This window comes from Bos indicus, chromosome 10 (assembly GCF_029378745.1).
Source record: "Bos indicus isolate NIAB-ARS_2022 breed Sahiwal x Tharparkar chromosome 10, NIAB-ARS_B.indTharparkar_mat_pri_1.0, whole genome shotgun sequence".
In the NCBI taxonomy this organism is placed as follows: domain Eukaryota; kingdom Metazoa; phylum Chordata; class Mammalia; order Artiodactyla; family Bovidae; genus Bos; species Bos indicus.
The window spans coordinates 10634418-10660403 of NC_091769.1; the positions used below are offsets into that span (position 1 = coordinate 10634418).

General features: G+C 33.4%; 1 protein-coding gene across 3 annotated transcripts in view; it reads left to right on the forward strand.

The window, feature by feature from the left end:
- TENT2 (terminal nucleotidyltransferase 2) overlaps positions 1-25986 on the forward strand; it is a 60729-nt gene that overhangs the window by 22405 nt on the left and 12338 nt on the right. Inside the window, exons 6-14 of one of the 3 annotated variants that reach the window (XM_070796881.1) lie at positions 3511-3625; positions 3716-3807; positions 5676-5754; positions 7363-7432; positions 10549-10625; positions 11007-11135; positions 16327-16370; positions 21956-22081; positions 23398-23439. In XM_070796881.1, coding sequence (XP_070652982.1) covers positions 3511-3625; positions 3716-3807; positions 5676-5754; positions 7363-7432; positions 10549-10625; positions 11007-11135; positions 16327-16370; positions 21956-22060 — 711 coding nt within the window. In that variant the 3' untranslated portion in view covers positions 22061-22081; positions 23398-23439. Of the gene's footprint in view, positions 1-3510; positions 3626-3715; positions 3808-5675; positions 5755-7362; positions 7433-10548; positions 10626-11006; positions 11136-16326; positions 16371-21955; positions 22082-23397; positions 23535-25986 lie in introns of those variants that run through there. The other 2 variants (XM_019968100.2, XM_019968103.2) reach the window with 2 other exon arrangements.

Consider the following 25986-nt stretch of genomic DNA (forward strand, 5'->3'; position numbering starts at 1 on the left):
ATTATGGAGAGTATCAAATATATAAAAAAATAGAATGTAGTATTGTAAATCCTCATAAGACCAAGCTTGAACAGTTACCAACATTTGACCAATCTTTTTTTGTCTATACCTCCCTCCCTTAGTAGTTTGAAGCAAATTCCAGGTATCATAGCATTTCATAAATATTTCAGTATTCTCTTTTGTTATCTTTTTCATCTGTCCTTTTCCTAGTGCCATACTGTTCTGATTACTGTAGCTGTATGGTTAAGTTTAGAAGTGTCAGGTATGTTAAATCCTCTTAACTTTTTTCTTTTATCTGTTTATTTAGATGTTTTAATTTCTCTCAATATTTATAATTTTCAGAGTATAGGTTTTACATATCTTTAATATATTCCTAGGTATTTCATGTTTTTGCTGCTTTTGATAATTTTTAAAAATGTAAACTTCCAATTATTTTTTTCAGGTATGTATGCTTTATAGTCAGTTATCCTTTTAGGAAATTAATAATGAGAGAGAAAACCTTAGTTCTGCATATTATATTAAAATATTCATTCGTTTTGTGAACATGTCTTTCTGGTGTGCTTCATGATCTGTAGGAATGTTACTCTTTGCATTTTTCTTATAAAAACTTTGTATGAGAATTGAATTGAATCCTTTTTAGGCATTATTTCTTCAAGTATTTTTTCTGTCCTCCCATTCTCACCTCTCTTTTTGAGATTCCAATTCTTTTCTGTTAAGTTTAAGGAAGATGGCTTTAGGGAGGCCCAGGTGGCTTGGTGGAAAGAATCCACCTGCCAAACAGGCGATACTTGTTCAATCCCTGTGTCAGGAAGATCCCCAGGAGAAGGAATGGCAGCCCACTCCAGTATTCTTGCCTGGGAAATCCCACGGACAGAAGAGCCTGGCTAGCTCTAGTCCATGGGGTCTCGAAGAGTCGGACACAGCTCTCAGTGAGTAAACAGCAACAATATACTACTTTTAGATGAGGGTTGGGTAAGCTAGCTTTTTGCTAGGTTTGTAGCTGGGGGGAATCCTCTCCTGTGATGTAGTGTTCAAAAATACATCTTTTGAGACCTTTCCTCCTTTACTTCTCTGCCTTTATCTAGATCAGGGTTTTTCACTTTTGGCAGTATTAGCACTTTTGGTCGGATATCTTTGCTGCGGGGAGTTGTCCTGGGCATTGTAGGATATTCAGTGGCCTTCTGGCCCACCCTGTGGTGCCCACTCCCCCAAGTATGATGACTGATAACCAGAACTGTTTCTCAGCATCGTCAAATGTCCTCTGGAGGGGCAGAATCATTCTTGTTCTAGATTTTCTTTCCTTTACCCCAGTGACTCTGTACTGCTTCGTTTAGATACCTCTTCCTGGCAGTTTCTGCTTGGTATGTTGCTGTGTCTTAGAAGGGAGTTTCAGTTAGTTTTGAGATTCCTGATGTTTGTGTGATTTTCTTGCTTTTCTTGCCTTGTGAGTTGTCGCCTATGAAACCCCTTCCGAGTTTCAGTTGCTGTTTTACACTGAATTGGAACTGTCCATTTAAGGGAGGGGGTGGGAGGTAGTACTTCTAGGGAATTTGATTTCTGTTTGTTCTGGCTCCAGGGCTGTCCCAGATCCCTTTCCTCTTCTTGTTACGTTTCTGATACCGTGTGGGTCTTGCTGCTGTTGGTATTTGGTCCTAACTTGCAGTATTTTAGAATTCATGAGTAATATGTAGTCAATTGTGCTGTATTTTTTGCCCATTTTTATTTTGGACGGTTTGATCTGTTTGTTTTCTCCTAGTTGCTTAGTCTATTTTTGTCAGTCTCTCAGTCGTGTCCGACTCTTTGCTATTCCCTTCTGCAGGGGATCTTAATGACCCAGGGATCAAACTGGGGTCTGTAGCATTTTCGAGGGATGGTTATTCAGGATATTAAAAAAATATGTCTCTTTTATTGCCATGTTATCCTGACTGCCTCTGCTTTCTTAAAATTAGTGTTCTAAACATGATAAAATATTTTAAATGATGAGTGAGACTTGTGCCTGGTCATGGACTTGGAGAAAGACTTGGAGAGGGAGAGGTTGAAAATGCAAAAGACAGGTCAAAAAACTGATGGAGTATTTGTGCCCCATAGGTGACCAAAAGGGGTGGATACAGAAGTATTTTTGATAGAGGGATTAGCTTTGGACCAAGAAACAGGACAGTTTATCTGACAGGAGAGGTAGGGAGATGAGGTTTCATTCAGATAGTAGTTGGCAGGTTTGTAGTTGGAAACTGAGGAATGTCACATTTGGTTTCTTCAGTTTTCTTAGTAAACTTTAATGTGAAGTTATCTGCTGAAGGAAGTGAGATAAGTATAGGAAACTTGAGGAAAGGTATAAACATTTTGGAATGCTGATGGTGGAAAATGGAAGCAATATCTAACCAGAGACACTGAAGTAATTGCTGAGAGATGCTACGGGTTAAATCTTAGGTTCGTTTTTAAATTGTAAATTTGCAACATACCAATTTTGTGATTTTTAAATTTTTTTCCAGTTAGCAACTCACAAAAAAAGAGCAGAGACAGTGGTTGTTTATAGTGAACCTAAAATTAGGATTTTGTTAGAGCATGACAGGGGTATAATGTTAAGGTATGATAAAAGAGAATGGTTCAAGGGATGCATTGTGGAGTATAGACTGGGTAGGGAAGGAAATCATGCTATTTCAGGTGCTGTTGGGTTATCCCGGTTTGTGTGGTTCTCAAGAAGATGTGAGAATTGGACAGGAGATTGAAGCCTATCTTGTATATTGGAATTTAAAATTTCAAAGCTAGAGAAGTTCTGTTTTATTGTAATAATCATGTTATGTCTATGTAGCACTAATGAAAAATAATAGAGTAAAAGAAGTTAAAATGGTGGGAGTATGTCATGATACTTACCCACTGTAGGTAAGGGAGTCACCTATGGTGATGGCAAGAGGTCATTTGGAGGGGAAAGTATGAACTGGAAAGGGGGATAAAGAGGGAGATCTGTCCGTAGATGGCCACAGGAAAGCAGGGCTCAGGGCAGTGCTATAAGCTGAGGAAAGAAGGTGGTTTGCATGAGCATAGACAACCAGGGACTTCTCTTCTGAAGTCTGTTTTATTTGGTATTTATGGTATGAATACCAGGGGTTGGGTAACCTTCTTTAAAGGGCCAGAAAGTAGATTATTGTAGACTTTGTTTCTGTTGCATATTTTTGTTTTGTTTTGTTTTTATAACCCTTTAAAAATATAAAAACCATTCTTAGTTCATGTCCCATGTAAAAACAGGCAGTAACTGAAGGTTATAGTATGAGGACCTATGAATTATACTCATGAATTCTCTGATTTGTCAGTGATACTTTGTATAAATTGTAAACTATTTCAGATACTAAGTAATTATTATTACTTGAATAGTGGTCATTTTGTATTATAAAATGTTAAGGAGATAATATATATTTATTTTAAAAATGCTGTCAGTAATTTTATACTTCTCAGTATGCTAGTAACTTCTACATTTCTGAATGAAATTTTTACCTTTTTTGTGGTGCATTCAAGTTGAGTCAGCAGATACTGGAGTTATTTGAAGCATGTCAGCAGCAAGTAAGTGATTTAAAGAAGAAAGAACTCTGTCGAACAGAGCTGCAGAGAGAAATTCAACTGTTATTTCCACGTATGTTTCCCTATTTTGCGTGCTCTTTAATTATATGCATTCCTATTTTAATTTTAACTAAAACCTTATAATTCTCTTCTGTTTCTCTAGAAAGCAGACTTTTTTTAGTTGGGTCTTCTTTAAATGGATTTGGTACTCGGAGCAGTGATGGTGACTTATGTCTAGTTGTTAAAGAGGAACCAGTAAGTAATGAAACTTTTATTCTAAGTGTGCTTTTCATGTTAAGTCATTTAAGAAATTTCATATAAAAGTCATTGAGGGAAAAAACCCTACTTTGTTTTAATTGCTTCTTTAAATTCTTTGTTTATAGTAATTCAAGGAAAGTCAGGAAATGCTGCTTCTATGTTTTTTAAGGCATGTACAAAAAACAACAAATTATAGTATTAATTTATTTCTAAATTGTTAAAGGGAGGCAGTTTCACTGTGTGTTTTTAAAGAGCTCTATCTTTATTTTGAAATGCCATTGGGTTGGGTATGTTACCAGGATGCAGCAGAGGAAGAGCTTGTCTTATATTTGCTTGATTTATTTCCTTCTATTTGAATTCTCAATGATTCTATTTTTAATCTGTATTATTTTTCCCTTGGAAGTACTATGGGATTTGGAGTTCTTATTTTGGAAATTAAAAAAGAGAGATTTCTCTGAAGTGTAAAATAAGACTATTGTGATTTAAAATAATTATCTCTGATATTTTGACTTTGTTTCTTCATACTTAGCAACCAAATTTTATTTTTTATTTTATTTATTTGAATTTCCTGTTTACTGATACTCTTGTATGTCCTTAGTTCCACAAAAATCGCTGTTTATTAAACTCACCTGAACCAGGGAAGAGCAGCCTCTTGAATATGCTGAAGTCTCTTCTGAATTATCAAAGATTAATTTCAATGTAATTTTAATATGCCTTGTATTTCACCTCTTAAAAAATAAAAAAGCCTCTTTTGAATGGTAATATTATTCCTATTAGTCCAGTAACAAAAGTGACTTCTAGTTACTGCAAATCAGGAAGAGATTTATTCCAGGAAAGAAACTCCTGATACTTTCTAGGCTTTGAAATCATATAAAGGAAAACTGAAAAAAGAAAAGCCTCAGAAATAATAAAAATAATGAAGAATACTAGAGTTTTAATTAAAACTTTCTCTCATGCAGTTAGATTATACTTCAGTTCAGTTGCTCAGTTGTGTCTGACTTTTTGCGACCCCATGGACTGCAGCACGCCAGGCTTCCCTGTCCATCACCAACTCCTGGAGTCCACCCAAACCCATGACCATTGAGTTGGTAGTGCCATCCAACCATCTCATCCTCTGTCCTCCCCTTCTCCTCCTGCCCTCAATCTTTCCCAGCATCAGGGTCTTTTCAAATGAGTCAGCTCTTCGCATCAGGTGGCCAGAGTACTGGAGTTTCACCTTCAACATCAGTCCTTCCAATGAACACCCAGGACTGATCTCTTTAGAATGGACTGGTTGGATCTCCTTGCAGTCCAGGGGACTCTCAAGAGTCTTCTCCAACACCACAGTTCAAAAGCATCAATTCTTCTGCACCCAGCTTTCTTTATAGTCCAACTCTCACATCCATACATGACTACTGGAAAAACCATAGCTTTGATTAGACGGACTTTTAATCCTCCATTCTATTCACGTGTCTGAATCATGTTTGTCTCAACTTATAACGAAACACCATGGATTTGAACCTTATTTTTAAGCAACTCGCAATCTAGATAGGGAAATAAAACATGCTACAGAAAGTTAAAATTCTGTTTATATTTCCTTGCAGATTATTTTTTGTACATTTATACTAAAGGAAAAAATGACATATAGCTGTTAAAATATTTCTTTTAAAGTTGTGCTTTTAAGTTTAAAATCAGAAATTGATTTAGAAATATTAATGTTAAAGATAGCAAAAGGTTGACTTTTAAATAGTGTAATTTACTGTATATTGAAAAATAACTCCAATGAAAAGTATACTTTATATGTGTTCTTTTTGTTGAGATACATTAAGAAAATAAAACATTAAGTTTAGAAAGATAATGAAAAAACTTTATTTTTAACTTTTCAGTGTTTTTTTCAGGTAAATCAGAAGACTGAAGCACGGCATATACTCACCTTAGTCCACAAACACTTCTGTACTAGACTTTGTAAGTCTGACATGCCTCACGTTCATATGTCATTTGACATAACTTTATTTAAAATGTCTCTCACTGTGCTTATTTTCTGATAAGAATTGTTTTATTTTCTGGTGAGATTAGGTATAATGCGGATTCTTTTTCCCAAGTGAATTTAACTTTTAATTAAAGTAACCATTTATTTGACAGTTCTTTGTAGTTGCAAGCTGTCCCACTGAAGGTAGTCAGGAATTCAGAGATGTGTAAGTTTTAGTTTATCCTCAAACAGCTGAACGCTGTTAGGAAAGTTAAAGCATGAATGTAAGTAACTGCAGTGCAGAGCATCTCAAAAGCCAAAAGAAATATACAAGTCTTACTTATATGTGAGGAAGAGAGCATCTCATCTGTTTGCAATGATAGACATCTTTACTTGGTTTAAAAATATGATCACTGAACCCAAAGCCCAAATACATCACTCCAACTGAAAGCAAAATTAGTGACTTAGGCCATTTTATTGTAAGATTTTACTCTTTGAATAAGCTGACAAAGCAGATTTTAATCCACAAGTTAAGCCATCTCAAATAATTTAAACTTGCGCAGAATATTGTGGACATTTGAAGTCACACTAACTGTGTGATGTTGGATAGACTATTTGTCCATTTATTTAACAAATATTTCTTATGTGTTAGACTTTAAGATGGAAAATACAAAGTTACTTAACAGGTTATTGCCCATGAACAACAACTTTTATCAGTTGTAGGAAAGAAATCAAGAGATTTATTTCAATGGACTTGAATTTTGCATTTGTAAAATAAAGGAGAAATTCGTACTTTAAGTGGATTTTTAATAATTATTATTAAAATCATAAAATATAAACAGTGAAAAGGACCTTAGAGATCATGTAATTTAAATGAAAGGTTTCTTTTTTTTTTTTATTAGTGTTTTTAATAATAGAGTAATCAGATTAAGGGGTAATCAGTGAGTTTGGTGACTTGCCTGAGGAGTATAGCTTGTTGGTGTCTGAGCCTTTACTATTTTTAACTCTTAATCTTATTTTTCATTATACCTCATTGAATTCCTGCACATAATTGTATTTGAAGCTTGATGTATATTATAATTTTGGTGGTAAAAGCATTATAACAAAATTTTTAGTTTTAACACGTGATATTTAAGTTTGGTGGAGTACAAAAATTTGATACATGTTTTTTTCATACTTATTTGAATTTTTCACTGTCCCATGTATTATGTTGCCAGCATTTCTACGTTTAACATTTTTTGTAAATATGATTCCATGACTGCCATGGTATCTTCCATGTGCTGTAGCAGAATTTAGCTATCCCCTTGCTGCTGGCCTAGATATTTCTCCTATAATGCTCTGATGAAATTCTTTATAGGTATTATTAGGTATTAGACCACATTTCTAAAAATAACATATTAATACATAAAACCCTCTACATGGTATTCGAAGTTCCAGTCTTTGAAGAATTTGATAATGTCCTTTTGTCTTTGCTTTCTCTCTCAAAGACTGTATTTTCTTAAATTGTTTTAGCTAAGTAAAATACTAATTCTAAGAAATGTTCATTGGAATACTGTGAATTTGAGAAGCATTTATAGATACCCATTTTATCTTTTATCCTTCAGCTGGTTACATTGAGAGACCTCAGTTGATTCGAGCAAAAGTGCCAATTGTGAAGTTCAGGGATAAAGTCAGGTAAGTAATTACTGAATTTTTTCAGTTGCTTTAGATAATTTTTAGGTATTCTTTTGAGGTAGATAATTAAGGAGGGTGTGCTGTTGCCTAATAGCTTCATTAGTTTTTGGAAATGATTTGTTCTCTTAGATGATTTTTTGAAATAATCTGAGCAGTTGTTCATGTTAACTCTCTTAGCTATTCTGGTTGACATTTTGAATATTTGAGACTGTTCGTAGCTGAAAGAATATAGTATTTTAGATTTTTAAATGATCTCTTCCTTTTGGAAATGTAATATGCTCTGAGAACATATCTTAATTCATGAAATTTGATGCATATTTATATCAAAAGAGGTTGTTACTAGTATAATTATATCTACATGCTCTACTATTAATAGTTTGGGTTCTGAATTTCTTATAGGCATTACTATTAGAATTTGTATAGGTATATACACTTGATCCTCATTATTCATGGATCCCATATTTATGAATTTGCCTACTTGATAAAATTTATTTTGTAACCCCCTGAATTAATACTTGTAACACTTTTATGATTTTATAAAGAGTGGGAAAATTTTGAGTCACCTGATGTACATCTTCCCAAATGAGTGTAACAGTATGATACACTTGTCTTTTTGTTTCAACTCTCATACACTGAACAGATTGCTTTTCACAGATTAGTTAGTGTGTTTTTCACAGTTTTGTGCTTTTGTGCATGAATTTGCTGTTTAAAATGACCTCCTGTGCTGAGGTGTTGTAGACGTTTTGTGCACAAAACTGTGATGTGCCTTAATGGTGTGTTAGATGTGTTTTATTTTGGGATGAATAGTGCTCTGCAATGGAGAAGGCAATGGCACCCCACGCCAGTACTCTTGCATGGAAAATCTCATGGACGGAGGAGCCTGGTAGGCTGCAGTCCATGAAGTCGCTAAGAGTTGGACACGACTGAGCGACTTCACTTTCACTTTTCACTTTCATGCATTGGAGAAGGAAGTGGCGGCCAGCTCCAGTGTTCTTACCTGGAGAATCCCAGGGGCAGAGGAGTCTGGTGGGAGGCCGTCTTTGGGTCGGACAGAGTCGGACATGACTGAAGCGACTTAGCAGCAGCAGCAGCAGCAGCAGCAGCAGTACTGCTCTGCAATGACTTCACTTTTATTGAATGAACAGTGTATTAAAGGTCGTTAAATAGAAAGTTACATAAAACAAAGTTACATATTGATCAGTTGATGAAAATGTGACTGTAGGCATATTGATAAATAGGCTGATGAAGATGTGACTGGGGGCTCCTGGAAACCTAACCCTTTATTTCCCCTAGGAGCAGTGGCTTAGTAACCACCAATTCAGTGTTTGTGATCACTATGTAGAAAATAACTACGGTAAATAATCAAAACTGACTGAATATATATATTTTTTCTTTTTTTTTTTTTTAAACAAATCTTTAGGTAAGTGGTGGCTCAAACTTTGCCCTTCCTTCATCCAAACATCCATCCAGTCTATGAAGATTTACTAAATTTCTCTCAAGTAACAGTGGAACTTTATTTTTCAATGGTGGAGTGTTTTTAAAGCGCAAAGATATAGGGAGATAAAACATGTAAACAAAACTGTTTAGCTGATTATAATCATTTTTTAAAATGGTGTAGTTGTAATATAAACAATAAAACAAACAGTAAATATAAATAAAACTTAACTGATTATAATTGTTTTTAAAAATGGTTGTAGCTGTAACTATATAAACAATTTTATTCTTTTTCAATTTAAGATTATCATACATGGTTTTTTCGTTGTTAAATGTTCTTTATAACCACCATTTTATCTTCCTTCTATATATGCATCATTAAGAAAAAGGAACAACTGCATTTTGATCATTCGGATATAACTGATGTTAATGTTTTGGTGTAAACCTTTCAGTCCCTTCTTTATGCATATGAATGCATAAGAGCTTTTAAAAGTAAAATTGAGCTCATACTTTATTACTTAGCAATATGGCATGAATGGTTGAATCATTGAATATCTTCTGGCTTAATTTTCAATCACTTTACAGTATTTCACTGAGTGGATTTACTGTCATTAACTTAACCATTCCCTGTTTAAATAAGCATAAAATTCTTTCCATGTTAAGGATTACTTCAAGTAGAATTGAAGAAAGCACTGGATATTTTTTAAGCTCTGGATTCATATTTTTGGAAAGTTTTTAATTGCAGACTAGTTTCCATCTAAGTGTTTTTTTCCTCTTTAAGTTACATAGAGGGAGTGCAAACTGGTTTCAGTGTACATTTGTGCAAGCACAATTAAAGAATGTAACTCTACTGTTACACCATAAGTTTCCCAAAGCCAAATACATCTGAAATTTTAATATCACTACCCATGTTTATTAACATGCATGGATATGAAAGATTATAGGATTTCTTTTCCCATAACAAAATCTGAAATGGTATATTTCAGATTTTACAGTTAAAAGCTATAGAAAGGAATTTTATGCTTTTTTTTAAGGCACTTTTCACAAACAGACTCACTGTACAGAAGTTTGACCTGATAGTATATGAGCCTGTTACTTATGCATTAAGTAGTCATTTTGAGTTTAGCCGTTCTTTATATATACCATTGTTATTGCTGTGTTTTCTAAATTGTGAATTGCATGATACCCTTGGTTTCAAAGAAGTGTCCCTTCTGTTATGTGTTTGGCTCTTACTGTTTTTACTAGACATCAGTAGCCAAATTTGTTGTGATATTATAATTGAGTAACCCTTTTGGAGAGAAAATAAAGTAGACAGAGCTTTTATTTTTTTTTTCACCTGTACTTTATTTGGCTTTTCATTCCTATTGTTTTAAAACAAATGTTGCTGTCATTCAAAATTGATTCAGAATTTATAACAGTGGGATAACTTGCCCAGAAATGTGTTTGGTCATACAGTTTTGTTTATCTGGAGAGTATTACAAAATGAAAACATTTTTTTGTTAAGAGTAATTGGAGCCTTATTGGTATAATACGTATCTTTCAGCATCAGATCATACTAAAAGTTGTCTTTGGGCCTGTGACGTTTTGTATCATTGGATGAATAGATGGATATAAATTTAGTTACTAGGGAGTTAGTTTAATTTGTACTTGAGCTGAAATTTTTATCTTTTTTTTGAAAATAGTTGTGTGGAGTTCGACTTGAATGTAAACAATATTGTTGGAATAAGAAACACATTCCTTCTCAGAACTTATGCATACCGTAAGTTTTCTTGTGTTTATTTTCAGATAATTATTATCTTCTGTTTATCCTTTATTCCTTTATAAAGATGTGTGACACCTCTTTAATTATGTTTGTGTACAATATGTCTCACTTTCTTATATATGTAATGTGTTACTACACTGAAATCACATACCACCAGAGTTATATATAGCTCAGTAAAATGAATTTTGATAGTTGGTAATTTTAAAAAAGTAAAGTATGTTTTATATAGAAATAAGACATTTATGGTAAGCAAAATGTTTAATTGTAGGAGGGATTGCTCTTTCTATTGGCATGGAGTTGGGAAATAATGTAAACTTTTAAGGAAACTTGAAAGAAGAAATTCTTCTTACCATTTTTAAGTTTTAATTTTACTTTCAGTTGAAAATCGAGTTCGTCCGTTAGTACTGGTGATTAAGAAGTGGGCCAGTCACCATGATATAAATGATGCCAGTCGCGGTACTTTGAGCAGCTATAGTCTTGTACTGATGGTTTTGCACTATTTACAAAGTAAGTATTATGGGTTTTTTTCTAATTTAATTAAAAATGGAAATGCAGTTAAACTTGATTATATTGTCTTTCCTGTTGATCTTATATTCAGATATCATTTTAAAAGGTTTTTTCTAAGGCACATAAAAACCTTCCTACTTTCCTGCTTTGAACAACTGTTTTAGGTAATGTTACCCCTGGAAAACATTATAAAGAAGTTTCACTGTATTTTTAAATTTGACAGTTTTCCTATATTTTCTTTGGTATTCAGAGAACTTTCACCACTGTATTGTAGACCCATTGTCTTAACCCAGATGAATGTGTAGAGGCCTGTAAAAATAAACTCAAGCACCATTCATGATGTTCTTTTTATTTTTCACTTGAGCCAGGAATTAAATTATTTTCCTTTTTTTTTAAAATGATTTTCTTGTTGGTTTAAAGGAGCTTTTATTTCTATGGGCTGTCATGGAGATTGGATGAAATACTTGATATTAACGTAAGACCATTTACCAGTATGTCTAGGCTGTGATGTGTTCTGGCTTAATGTTTCACAGTTTAGAAAGCAGTGTTGTAATATTTATGTTTATACCCTTTCACTCAGTGATTTCATATCTAGAAATTTATCTTCAGACAAATAATGAGGGATGTTTATATGAATTTATATAAGGCTATTTTCATGGTATTTGTTGAAATACTAAAAGATTAAAAATAATTTAAGATTATTAAAAAAACATTAATTTAATGGTTAAATTAATTATGATATATCCCAATAGTAAATTTATATGAACACTAAAAGTCATGTTTTAAAGTTGTTGAAATAGGAAACTCATGATATGCTGTCATGCACAATAAAATGCCAATTTTATTAAAAAAAATAGTTGCTATGAATGTGTATATATTCATATGTATACAAATATTAAAAAGGTATATGCCAGAAATTTGGGGTTATTTATAGACAGTAGTGTTTATTTTCTTTGTATATTACTATACTTATAGATGTTTTATAATATATATTAAGTAAGTATATTTTTAGCTGAACAATGAAATCCAATGAATTTTTTTCAGATTCTGAGAGGGACTTAAAATAGTTTAAATGGGCCAAAATTTTGTGATTCAGTGATGATCCGAAAGGTTAGATATTCTTAACTATTTCGAGCTAATTATAATATTTTTGTTGCTGAACAGTCTTGGATATATACTAGTTTGATGGTTGATTTGCCACGCCAGAGCGATTTGAAACATGATGTTGGCTGTTTTAGATGCTACTTCACATGTCACCAGTTGTTTTTGTTCAGTTTTACAGTTCAGTGTGAAACATACTACCTTTGATGCTTTTATAGTGAACTCTGTTCTTTTGTGGGTTGCAGTTTACTTTCATGAAAAATGGAATTGTTTAGAAATAATTCTTTTATAAAATACATGAAGAATAATATGGTTAACACTTATGTATTACCACCTAGTGTCTATTCATTTTTTAGTTTTAGTTGTGGTTTAAACATTAGATTTGACTAAAACATACAACATGCATGAACATTCACAGTATGTGCCCTATCCCGCCATTCTTTGGGGTTACATTAGAAATTTTAATTTGATTGCTTTTTTAGGAAATGTGCTTTAATCACAGAGGCCCCATGGAGGTTTTGTAAGCAATAATTCAAATATTAGTGGGACTTCCCTGTTGGTCCAGTGGTTAAGACTCCACACTTCTGCTGCAGAGGACCTGGGTTCCATAACTGATTGGGAAACTAAGATCTTTCATGCTGTGCAACGTGGCCAAAAAAAAAGACAAATTCAAATATTAGTATTTTACCAGTGTAATAAAATCATGTTAAAATTTGGTATAGATTTTGTTAAATATATTTTATTCTTGACAAAGTGGTTTTATTTACTAAGGTGATTAGTAATTTATGGTACTCTAATCAGCCATTTCTAGGTATTTGTTAATAGACATCAGCTACCCAGATATACTGTGTAATTCTGTACTTTGGCAGATTTAACCCATTCCTCCCTAGAAGAAATTAGAGAGATTGAAATAAGTAATTGCTTTCCTGTCATGTAAGAAAATACACCTGCTTCAGGTGTATTGAGCAGTTCTAGCTCTGCCACAGTTAACTAATTTTTGTGCTTTTGGCCAAGTAATTCTACCTCGCTGGCCTTAATATTCATCTGTAGCACTAACAGTTAGATTAGATGACCCTTAAGTTTCATTTAACTTTAAATGCTTTAATGTCTTTTCTGCCATGAACAGAGAAAGGAAATGGGTCCTCTCTATGTAGAAAGGATGAAAAGGTTAACTAGTGCATTTCCTAGCACAAATTTCAACAATCAGGACTGGAACCTGCCAGGCTCTTCTGTCCATGGAATTTTTCAGGCAAGAATGCTGGAGTGGGTAGCCATTCCCTACTCTAGGGGATCTTCCCAAACCAGGGATAGAATCTGGATCTCCTGCATTGCAGGCAGATTCTATATTGTCTGAGCTGCCTGGGATTGTCTGAGCCCCAATTACAAACTACGTATGCTTGAAAATGTGACTCATGAAAGCATGAGGGGAAAACTCATTGAGAAGAGAGTTTACTAGCAATCTAATATTAAGAGTTAATAGTAAAGGCAAAAGTGTCAATTGGTTAGAAACAATGGTACGAGTGAATGAATAGTCGTGGACTGTTTACCATGCTACCAGGTATAGATCTATCTTTAGGCATTTTTAAATTGTTCTTGCATTTTCAGAATTAGTGGTTGTTTAGTGTTGATGAGGATCTGCTTTTTTTTTTTTTTTTTTTAAGTAGTGTAATCTTTGATGAATTAGCATGGAATGTGAATGTGTATAAATTAGTGAAGGCCTGACAAGAAAGCTCTCATTCGAAATACAGGCAAAGTAAAATTGTATAGATTAAATCTGTTCAAGGTATTATCTATTGATCATATCTTTTAATAATAAACTTGTCTTATTTTGCTTTTGAGAGAGCAAAATGTTATGACTTCAACATAGATGTCATAATAAATGTTACAGAGATTCTTCCAGAATCTATATTGCTTTGGAATAAAATATTTAGAAAAACTACTAAATGTTTTGAGGTTACTATCAGGATAGCATTGATAAATAATTGCCAGAGTACATTAATTGCTTCTTTAATGACTAGTATTTTTATATCTTTAAGGCAAGGAATTTATCGAACGATAACCCTGCCCTCAAAAACTTCCACATTGCTTAGTTCTAAAGACTCTTCATCTATTGAAAGACCCTATTCCAGTGGTTTGTGTTTATTTTTCTCTCCTAGCATTCTAGTTATGATTCTGTCACTAGAATGAGATAATATTTTTAAAAAATTTTCTACGGTCTTTTATTTTACTGGGAGTATTCAGTGGGTATAGAATTTAGATCTCTACACTTAAAACTTAAACTATTTTTTAAATTTAATTTTATTTTTTTATTATTTTTAAATTATTATTTTTTTTACTTTACAATATTGTATTGGATTTGCCATACCAAAAAAAAAAAACTTAAGCTAATTTCTAGTAAGAGTTTTCAATTTGACGTCTGTGTTATAATGAAAATTATTAAAATGCTATTAAAATGTTAGACAAAGACAAAGACTTTTAAGATTAAGTGACTGGGGCTTGAGTTTATTTGTAGGGTCTTCTAGAATTTGAGCATTTGAATGCCTTTAGGGAAAGAAAATATGTAGCCTTACTTCCTGAGGGTGATTCTGGTAAGTAATGAGTGAGTTTTTTTCCCCTAATATTCTTAGTCATATATTGTGATCGTTCCATACTATCATGGAAATTTATTCTAATTTTATTTTATTTATTATTTTGTTCTAATTTGCAACTTGGGAGTGAAGTGTGATACAGAAAATATATTTAAAGCATCCTACATTGTACTATGTGGTAAAAATTTAAACATTTATAATCATAGTTGGAGACCGTGTAAATTGATCATAATGGTTGATTTTGTGTTCATTAATGTATTCCAGTACTTATTTAAAAATTTTTGCTAAACAGCAGGTTAAAAGTGAATTAATGATTCTTTGTTACTGAATTTATTTAATAACAGTTGACCCTTGAACAGCATAGGTTTGAATTGTGCGGGTCTACTTACAGATTTATATATATATATATAGAGAGAGCAGTATTTATTACATGATCTATAGTTGGTTGAATCTGTAGATTTAAAACCTCAGATATGGAGAGCCAACTATAAAGTTATATGCAGATTTTCAACTGTATAGGGATTGGCAGCCCTAACCCCTGAATTCTTCAAGGGTTAGCTGTATATATAATGTATTTATAATTCTTAAGCACATAGGTTACTGTGGAGTATTGTATTGGTCTTTAATCTTAAAGAAATCTTATAAATGTATTATTTGTATCTTACCATATTCAAGACACTGTATTTGATAGTTATTTCTTATATTGTAAGTATTAAGCATTTTGCCTTTTGTGTTATTCTATCTACATTATAATGATGTGAAATTACAGTTAATGTATTTAATGAAGTTGGATTTGGGGAAAGCTATTGAAGGGTGAAGAATGGCAGTTAAAAACTACAGTGACATATGAAGATAGTGATTCTTGTGTATAAAATTTTATTTTATAGTGGATTGGTACAGATCTCCTGATTTAGATTTCTAAACTTTGCTGAGGTTTTCTTTTTTAAAACATATAAATGAAGTTGAAGATTTTTTTCAGTTGTTTTTTCCTCAGTAGATCAATTTTCTAAAACTATCTCAATTTTGATATTATTGTTAGAAGAAATTAAATAATAAAGAATTATGATAGAGCTGTTATTCTTACGATGTAGTGCCATTGGACTGCACTTTCAAAGTTTTTTTTTGATAGTTACAACCATCTGAACAGTGTCTGTTTAATATCTGTAGCACAATCCTTGTCTTGCTTATTTTGTGTGTGTGTCTAATGTTGGACCAAATGTGTGTCCATTTATTGGTGATCTATTTTTCTAAAACCATGTAAGGAACATTGTTTTACATAGAAGTATACATGACTTATTAATAGACCTTAAAATGTCAACTTTGATATATTTTGAATTTTAATTTTTAGGGATCAGAATTAATTTCACAAAATATGTGAAAACTGTTGAGTTTTAACATAAACCCTTATAGTCTAGTCTTATACCTGGGGGTAGCTGACAAATTATTGCTTTGTAAAATGAATTACATGAATCACGGCAGCTTTAAACTTTTTCTTTTTATAGCCTTACCTGAACCCATCCTTCCATCCATCCAAAAAATTTACCCAGTAAGTGTTTCTTATAAATTATTATAATACCTGTTATGACAGTGTATGTGGAACTATTATGTGCAGTATTATTGTGAATATAAAAGTAGAAATAGTTACCATCTAAGTTATGATAATATTTTCTACATAGGCTGAGATAAACATTGACCACTAGAATGTTAAAAATGTTTCATACAATTTTTTGGAAGTCTCTGCTATTTTGTTTGATTATTAGCAGACAGTCTTGTCCTTTATGTTAATGATGGAACTTTTTGTATAACAGTCATGATTATCATTAATGGGAATTAAATATGCTTAGTTGGTGAGGGCACATTTGGACTCAGACCAGTTTTTTTCATGTTACCTTAAAATATAATTTTAGAACATTTCTTGAGTAGCTCAGAAGTTTTATAGCCCAACATACGTGTAATTTGAAATCAGGGGAAAAAATTTCACCTAGAGCCAGACATCCCGGAATGTGAAGTCAGGTGAGCCTTAGGAAGCATTGCTACAAAGCAAGTTGAGATGATGGAATTCCATCTGCGCTAAGAAGTTGAACAACTGGATAACCTTTTAATGTTTCATTTGATCTTATTAAGTAACATTCTAACAGGTAACAGGCGCACTGTCCTTATGTGTACATTATTAAGAATCCCGGTGAAGTTAATTAGAAACCCTCAAGAAATGAAGTGTGCCTACTAGAAAAAGTTTAATATATACTCAGTTTGAGTTTAGAGAAACCTAGGTAACGTACATATTAATAATCTATATGAATATTTTTGTTTCTTTTCTAGTTTTTATGTTCTTTTCTTTTTTTCCAGATTTCACTGTTTCTTTGTTTTATTTATATAAGTCTTACCATTTCTGTTTTCCTCCATAGTCATTCTTGTTCCTGGTTTTTTTGGAAATAATATTTAAGCTGCTTGCATAGAATGTTTGACCAGCCTTTTAAAACCACATTTTTTACCTGTTAATTTATAAACTTTTAAGAAGAGTTTTCTAAACTTACTAGTCATGCTGTATAGGAAACATAACATCCCTGTTGAGTGATCGAAGTTTTTCAAAGAACATATTTTATATGTATGAGAAAATATAATAAATATATTGACATAGAATCTAAATTAAATGTAACATAATCTTTGATGATTGAGAAGTGATGTTCTTGTTTTTGAACATCAGTTATTGCAATGCTCACATGTGAGGTGCTGGATAATGGGTTCACTGTAAATAGAGTCTTGCTGCAGTGGGGGCCTCTCAGTTCATCGGGGGTTGTCTACGAGAAGAGACCATTTAACAGGAAGAACCTCTGGAATCTGTCTCTATCTTCCTCCTTTTAAAAATAAATTTCTGCTATGAGGAACTATTATAATGAATGTATAGTATAGCTGGGTATCAGTATTTATGCTTTTTTTTAAGTAGTATGACAAGACTTCAGAAAGTGTAGAAATGTAAGTTACGTGAACTTTTGGACCTATTCTTGAATGTTTTCTTCCCTCTGTAAAGTATTAATTTTTTAGTTCATACTGAAAAGTCAAAGATAATGACTGGGTGTTTACTATTTCATTTATTGTCCCAACTTTATTGTTCTTTAAACACCTAGGTTTCAGTGTAGCAAGAGCTGCATATATTGTTCAACAAACAAAGGATTTAATAGTTTTAACTTATCCTTTAAAGAATCTATTATTGTGTTTTGAAAGATGCTTCTGTGGAAATCTTACTTAAAATGCTATACTACATGGAACTCTTTTTACTAATATAAAATGCTGATTAAGTTTCAGTTTAATAGCATTATGCTGAGAAACAGAAGCATTACTTTTATGATAAGATACTCAAATTCTTACTAGTATATTCTAGTTTAAAGAGCCTCATTTTTATTTCCGTGTTTATTTTTCTAATCACCTACCTTTCTCCCATCACTGGGTCCTGATTTCTGTTCACATGCACTACCTCTAAACGTATATTCTCCATCCTGTTTTGCTAATAATCTTATTTCTACACCTGTAACCAGGAAATAGATTTAATACTAGCCCAGCTCCAGGGCTTTGAAAAGTATTAATATCAAGCCCTGCTAGACTCAAGAATATCTAACTTGCTTTCATGTGTGGTTACATTGTCCTAAATATTTAAGCCACATTACCTTTACTATAAGATTGATACTTACATGGATAAGGACTTAATACCCACTCTTCCACAGGTTTTTTTGTATTGTATGAAACTTGTAAGTCAATCAGTGAAGCATTTTTTTCCGTGGTCCATCTGATGGAGCAATTAAATTAGCTTGTTTCTTATTACTAGTAGTAACTATCATTTATTTATTATCTATTTTATATCAGAGGGCTTCCCTTGTGGCGCAGTTGGTAAAGAATCTGCCTTTAATGTGGGAGACCTGGGTTCAATCCCTGGGTTGGGAAGATCCCCTGGAGAAGGGAAAGGCTACCCATTGCAGTATTCTGACCTGAAGAATTGCGTGCACTATAATCCATGGGGTCACAAAGAATCAGACATGACTGAGCGACTTTCACTTTCACTTATTTATATCAGAAAATATAACTTTTATGTACAATATCTTCAGTCCTAAGCAAATATATTCTCCTTAGAAAGGTTACATGATTGATCCAAGCTTTTTAGTCACGAATTATGAATGCAGGAACTGGTGTTTTTTCCATTATACTATGCTTGCTGGGGAAAGGCAGAATGATAGTAGTAGTCAATTTGTGTTGCTTACAACATTTTATTTATTTATTATCTAATTGTTCCTATACAGATGTATTTGTATACCTTCAAGAAAAGCTGATATGACAAAATTTCAGCTGGTAGTTTGAGAATAATTTTAAAAACTTTACAGTGACAGAAAAACTTTCTTATTACTTTACAAGGGAAGAACGTTTTAAATTTTGAGCTTCTCTCATATAGTTAAAATAGGATTAAAAACATATTGTTCAATATATTTTTTTGTCATTGTCATGCTTTTTTCAAAATTTAGAAAATATTAATAAAAAAGTTAGTGTAATATTTCAATTCAGTTGTGATATTGAATTATGAAAGAAAAGGATTAAACAGACATCTTTATCTTTGAAAATTATATCATGATATATAGCATTATTGATTATTACTTCTTAATTATTGACTTAAAAAAAGCAACATCAGTGATAGAGGACAGAGTGTGTTGAGTTAAAGAAATGAAGTTGAGAAGTTTAAATATATAAACTCAAATTAAGTGTATGAAGGGATTTTTATTTTAATGTAAGCATTTTATGAGATTTACCTACACTTACGCTAGGTAGATTTATCAAGACAACTTATATTTGTTTCCTTCCCTAGTGATATCTTCTTATTTTCAGAAACCAAAGTTAATTCCAAAGTAATACATTGAAAGTTGCCGGAGGTAACCATAGTGTGTTATTGTAGATGTGCAGTTAAAATAATGATGATGCCTGGCATATACTGAATAATTAACTTCCCTGGTGGTTCAGATGGTAAAACGTCTGCCTACAATGGACCCGGGTTCAATCCCTGGGTCGGGGAGATCTCCTGGAGAAGGGAATGGCAACCCACTCCAGTATTCTTGGGGCTTCCCTGGTGGCTCAGACAGTAAAACGTCTGCCTGCAATGCAGGAGACCCGGGTTCGATCCCTGGGTTGGGAAGATCCTCTGGCAAAGGAAACGGCAACCCCCTCCAGTATTCTTGCCTGGAAAATCTCATGGATGGAGCCTGGTAGGCTACAGTCCATGGGGTCGCAAAGAGTTGGACAGGACTGGGCGGCTTCACTTCACTTCAATACTGTTGTTACTTTTCTTTCCATATACATTGTATTATATAATTTGTATAACAGCCCTGTGAATGCTATTATTTTCCTTGTATTATGGATGAAGGAGCTTAACCTTTGGAAAGCTAGGTAACGTGGTTAAGTTCATGTAGTTAATGGAAGAACAAAGTTTCATACTTAGGCCTGACTCCAGAAGTCAGGCTCTTCACCACTTGATAATAGTACTTCTATTTTGTGTTAAATACTTTAACTCCTTTCAAGAGTTGGAAGATCTCAGATCAAGTTTAAAGGCAATTTAATTATCAGTCTTTAATATATATCACTAGATTAGTGATGATCTGCATATAGTTAAATCCTGATAGAACTTCAGTGTTATCATTTAGTTCTGTATCTATTCCTGTATAACTCCACTTAAATGCTCTGTATCAGTTATCCTTTTCTTTGAGATCTTCCTCAACATTTCTTTCTAGGCTTTAATAATTCATATTCTTAGAAAATTGTGCAGCTTAGATTTCTTTGCCTAGAGATGGGAAACAGTCATCTTTAAGCTATACCTTTCTTTAAAGAACAGTTACCAAGTAAACAAGTTAACCCAGTTTAATGTAGTCCAGAAAGTGCTTAATTGCCCACGTTTTGGACTTTGAAGATTATGACACAGCCTCAAAAAGTGATGGAGTCTGGCAAAAGGTGTTTTTGTTAGGCAGTTGTATGGACAGAAACAGACTTTTCAGATGTTTAAGAGATTACTTATTTAAATTTTTCTTAACTTGGTATTGTGAAGAGAAATGGAAGATATGTGTCTTCAGCATTTAAATATCATTTGGACAATGTTTTTAGGAATTAAGTCTTTGCATATCTGGGTATCAGAAGCCCAAAATAAGAACCATAAAAAATAATATATTTTCTGTGTTAAAAAAGTTAAACCAATAAATATCGATAATCCAAAGGAAAAAAATGCTGTAAGAAACAGGTGTTATATTGTATTGGTTAAATTGTTTTTTCTGTGGATTTAGATTGTAGTTTTATAGGCTGCTTTTGTTTCTTTGGCTTTTGGATTACTCTTTCTGTGCTTTCTAATGTGTTAGCTTAAACTCTGCCCACCTTTATCCTAGCTGAAGTAACATACTCTGTTTCAGTACATAAATGCAATTGGGGAGTGCCTTTTAAAGAAATAACTTGGACGAAATTTTTCTTAAAGCAGAAAATCTTTCTGTAATATGAATGATTACCAAAAATGGGGATTACTTAAGGTTAAATAGAATTCCTTTTTACTTGTAGCTTCTTTTAGCTGGAGCCTATTTTTTGTTTGTTTGTGTTTCTCCTTTAGTTCTCCCTCAGTAGGTGTGATATGACCCTTTTTATATATGATCTTGAAAAAGAACAGTGGTGCTAAGAGAACACTGACCAGGGTCTTTCAGCATTTTAATACAATAGGTCTTACAACTCTGCAGTTTTAATCTCACAATTACTGATGTATTTCTTTAAATTACTGAAAAAAACAGAAATTTTAAAGGAGGTTCAAACAGTTTTAAACTTCAGGTAAGAAAATGGCTGCTCTGTTTCAGCATCATTTTGTAAATTGAATGTTTATTGTGCTAAGTGCTAGAAATCAAAATTAATAAGCTTTCAGAGCAGAAATTGTTAAACAGTGACCCACTTTTCTTTTTCCTGTCATTTGAACTTACAGCTTTTTGTTTAATTTGCTGGAGAATATTATTTAAATTTTACACTTTAAAATAAAGTCATAAGCCCAATTTTATGCTTAACAAGTAAGAGAAAAAGTAAGAGTAAGAACGACTGAGCGACTTCACTTTCACTTTTCGCTTTCATGCATTGGAGAAGGAAATGGCGACCCACTCCAGTGTTCTTGCCTGGAGAATCCCAGGGACGGGGGAGCCTGGTGGGCTGCCGTCTATGGGGTTGCACAGTGTCGGACACGACTGAAGTGACTTAGCAGCAAGACAAGTAAGAGACCTGCTCTTCCTTCTGCTATTACAAATCAGTGCTTGTCTCCTACTCCCCCTAGTCTTTGGGATAAATACGATTTCTACTTGGGTCATAAACTGTAATATTAAATCTATTAGACATGTAAGGCAAGTCCCACCTTTAGGAATGCCATCTTTGTGAATTGTGGTTGGAGTAGGATTTTTCTTCTGGCAGAAAGATAATCACTTCTTGGTAGTTATTGATAAAATTATAGGTTATGGGGCAGGAGGAGATGTTTTTATTTTCTTGCCTCTTGTTTTTACTGATGTGTTTTGAGACTACCATTAAGTAGGTGCATTACCCTATTTCTCCATGTTACTGAGGTTATTCAGATTTTACTAATTGAATTAATATCCATAAACCCAAGTTTGATCTGTTGGGTAGTTGACAACCTTAAGTGTAGTTGTCATTCTGATGTCTGGTTAACCAATTCATCTTTTTGTTTAGTTTTTTTGTTTTTAAATCTGTTTCTACTCAAGTGGCAAAGGAGAATATTGAAAACCTTTTTTGAGGGCACTGTGAAAATTACCCGAACAAGTATTTTCTAACATAATGTATATGTATTACTTTCTCATTTCTATAGATCAGTTTATTTTAGAGCCATAACTTGCTACTAATAAGGGAAAGATCAGATACGAAAACGAATGGCATTCCCTAAGTACTCATTGGTGTTCTTTCTAATAGGTGACTTCTTTGGGCCTGGAATGCAAGCACATGATATCCTTCTTTATGAATATTGTACTAAAAGTGAATAGCTCAATATTGCTTGCTGATTTGATTTTTCAAGTTCAGTTCATGTTCAACATTATTTCTGTTCCCTCTAAAATGCAACATACAAAAATGAAATAAAATTGTAAAAAATCTTAAATCAGTGTCAGTACTATTTATATAGTAAACTTTTTTGACCTTTGTGAGAAATTTTAAGTGGCAGTTAGAAAAGGCTCTTACCGTGAGATATATTTATAAAGAAATCTATATTTATTGGATGGAATCTTGGTATGTACTGTAAGGTTTTATTTATGAATTAAAAAATCTTTTGCCACCATAAGAATTCATTTGGTTAACTGAGTGATATACCTCAGTTGAAGATTAGAATATCTTAGTTTTTCAGGTTCTTTCTGGCTTAGTCCATACATTGTTGAAATCTTTACTGGGAGAAAATCTTCAAATTTCCAAGTTGCCAACATAAAGAAAATTCTCTCTTCTCCAGACAGCCTTATATTAGGATTTATAAGGTTTTTTGGGGGGTGTGTTTTTAAATGGCCTCACACATTTTTCCTTTTTCTTTTTGATAGGAATCTTTTAGTCCTTCTATACAGTTGCACCTTGTACATCAAGCACCATGTAATGTTCCTCCTTACCTCTCAAAGAATGAATCAAACCTTGGGGACCTCCTACTGGGCTTTCTGAAGTATTATGCTACAGAATTTGAGTAAGTGAAACTTCAAATTGTGTATATTTGTTTGTATATAAGTGAATGCTACAAATTGGGTCAGAAACTGTATCAATTTCATTGTTATAAACTAGTTCAGAAATGTGTAGTTTATAAAATGTAATACCTAATGATAATCCTGTTTCAAGCTAATAAAAAAAATTATAGTTTAGTAAGCCTATTTGAGAGTCCCTTGGACTGGAAAGAGCTCCAACCAGTCCATTCTAAAGGAGATCAGTCCTGAGTGTTCTTTGGAAGGAATGATGCTAAAGCTGAAACTCCAGTACTTTGGCCACCTCATGCAAAGAGTTGACTCACTGGAAAAGACTCTGATGCTGGGAGGGATTGGAGGCAGGAGGAGAAGGGGACGACAGAGGATGAGATGGCTGGATGGCATCACTGACTCGATGGATGTGAGTTTGAGTGAACTCCCGGGAGTTGGTGATGGACAGGGAGGCCTGGCGTGCTGCAGTCCATGGGGTTGCAAAGAGTTGGACTTGACTGAGCGACTGAACTAAACTGAACTGAAGCCTACTATTAGTTGATTTCAGTAGTGATCCCCATTTATATTTAGTTGTTTCTTTACATAGTAAGACCTGAATAAATGTGTTGATCCTGTGTCAGTTCAGTTCAGTTCAGTTCAGTTGCTCAGTCGTGTCCGACTCTTTGCAACCCCATGAACCGCAGCACACTGGGCCTCCCTGTCCATCACCAACTCCCAGAGTTTACTCAAACTCATCTCATCCTCTCGTCCCCTTCTCTTCTGCCCTCAATCTTTCCCAGCATCAGGGTCTTTTCAAATGTCAGCTCTCTGTATCACGTGGCCAAAATATTGGAGTTTCAGCTTCAACATCAGTCCCTCCAGTGAACACCCAGGACTGATCTCCTTTAGGGTGGACTGGTTGGATCTCCTTGCAGATGCTATATAATTTGGAATATATATTTTATAGGAACTTAAAATTTGTAATAAAAAAACAAGCTAAAGCAAACTTGGAAAAAGATGTAGTTAATACTAGATATCTGGATAAATAGTTGTGTTTGTATGGTATGTACATCAAAGAATACTTCTCATTTTTTCCTCTTTTGGTGAGAGTGATACTTAGACATGAAATAATAAAGTGTATGATTGTGCTGGCCATAACTGGAAGTTCTTATGGGAGTTCTTAGTCCAGATAGAGTGGAATTGGGAGTTGTGTGCAACTCTTGTGATCAGTTTGGGAAAGCTTGAAGGAAGGAATGAGAGAATTTAGGAGTGGTAAAACATTAGAGGAGGAGAGTACAATAACCATAGGATACTGTTTTGGAAAGGTTTGGAGAGGGGAACAATAATAGTAAGAGTAATAAATTGCTTTTACTTGGTGGGAAAAACTGTTCTAAGGAGATCATACACATTATCGTATTGAGTTTACATGAGTTGGTGTTATTTTATGCCTGTTTTACCAGTGGGACATATGGAGTGGTAAGGAAACTGGTCGAAAATCTCATAGGTAGTAAGGGGACTATTTCAGATCATTTTGAATGCGAAATTCACTCTCTTAACTATGATACTTTATTGAAATGTTGATACTGTCTGCTGTCATACAGTAGTTTTGAAGAAACCTGACTCATATAAGATGAAACATAGGGCCTGAAGAAGTGTTCTTTAAATTCCTTCAAATAAACTTCCATTTGTTTTGTTAATGTTTGTGTCTCCATTACCTTGCCCTATGCCAGATAATTGGTACTTGGAAAATACTTGTTATAGAATCATTTTGAAGGATAACGATTATGGATATAAGTCAAAGATCCTTAAGGTGACTTAAAAATTACTGAGTTAGGTTAACAAAAGGAGTAAGAAAAGTGCTAAAGGAAAGTAGTTCAGTAAGAATGAGGTTTTAATAATTCAGGTTAAAATGATTAGGACCTGAATGTAAGTCTAGGCAGCAAAAATATAAAGGAAGGAGGAGCCTTTGTTTATATAAAGGAAAAATTTAAGTCTATATGGGACATAAGAGACTATAAACATCATTCTGGAGTTAAGACTTTTTTAAGATGTTGCAATGATAATAGCTAATGTTTCATGAATGTTTACCTAGTGCCCTGCAGTATGCTGAGTGATTCCCATGTATTACCTCATTTAATCCTCACAATAACTCCCTTTCACGCTTTGGGAATTTGTGAACTTTGTCCTCTGATGATATAGTTAGATAACCAGAGAACCAAGACTCGGATTCCAGTGTCTCCAAATGCTTAATGTATCTCTCACATGCTTAATTGTTAGACTGCATCAGCATATCTGTGGTGTCATGTCAATTAGATTTTGGGGAAAGTTTGTAGAGAGGGAAGGGATTCATAGAAGAAAGGTATTTTTCTGCCATGTTGAGTTTAGGATTAGAGCATCTAGGGAAATGCCTTGAAAATCACTTGCTTTTCAAGTGAAATGACTGAAACAAAATGATAGACGTTCAGATTT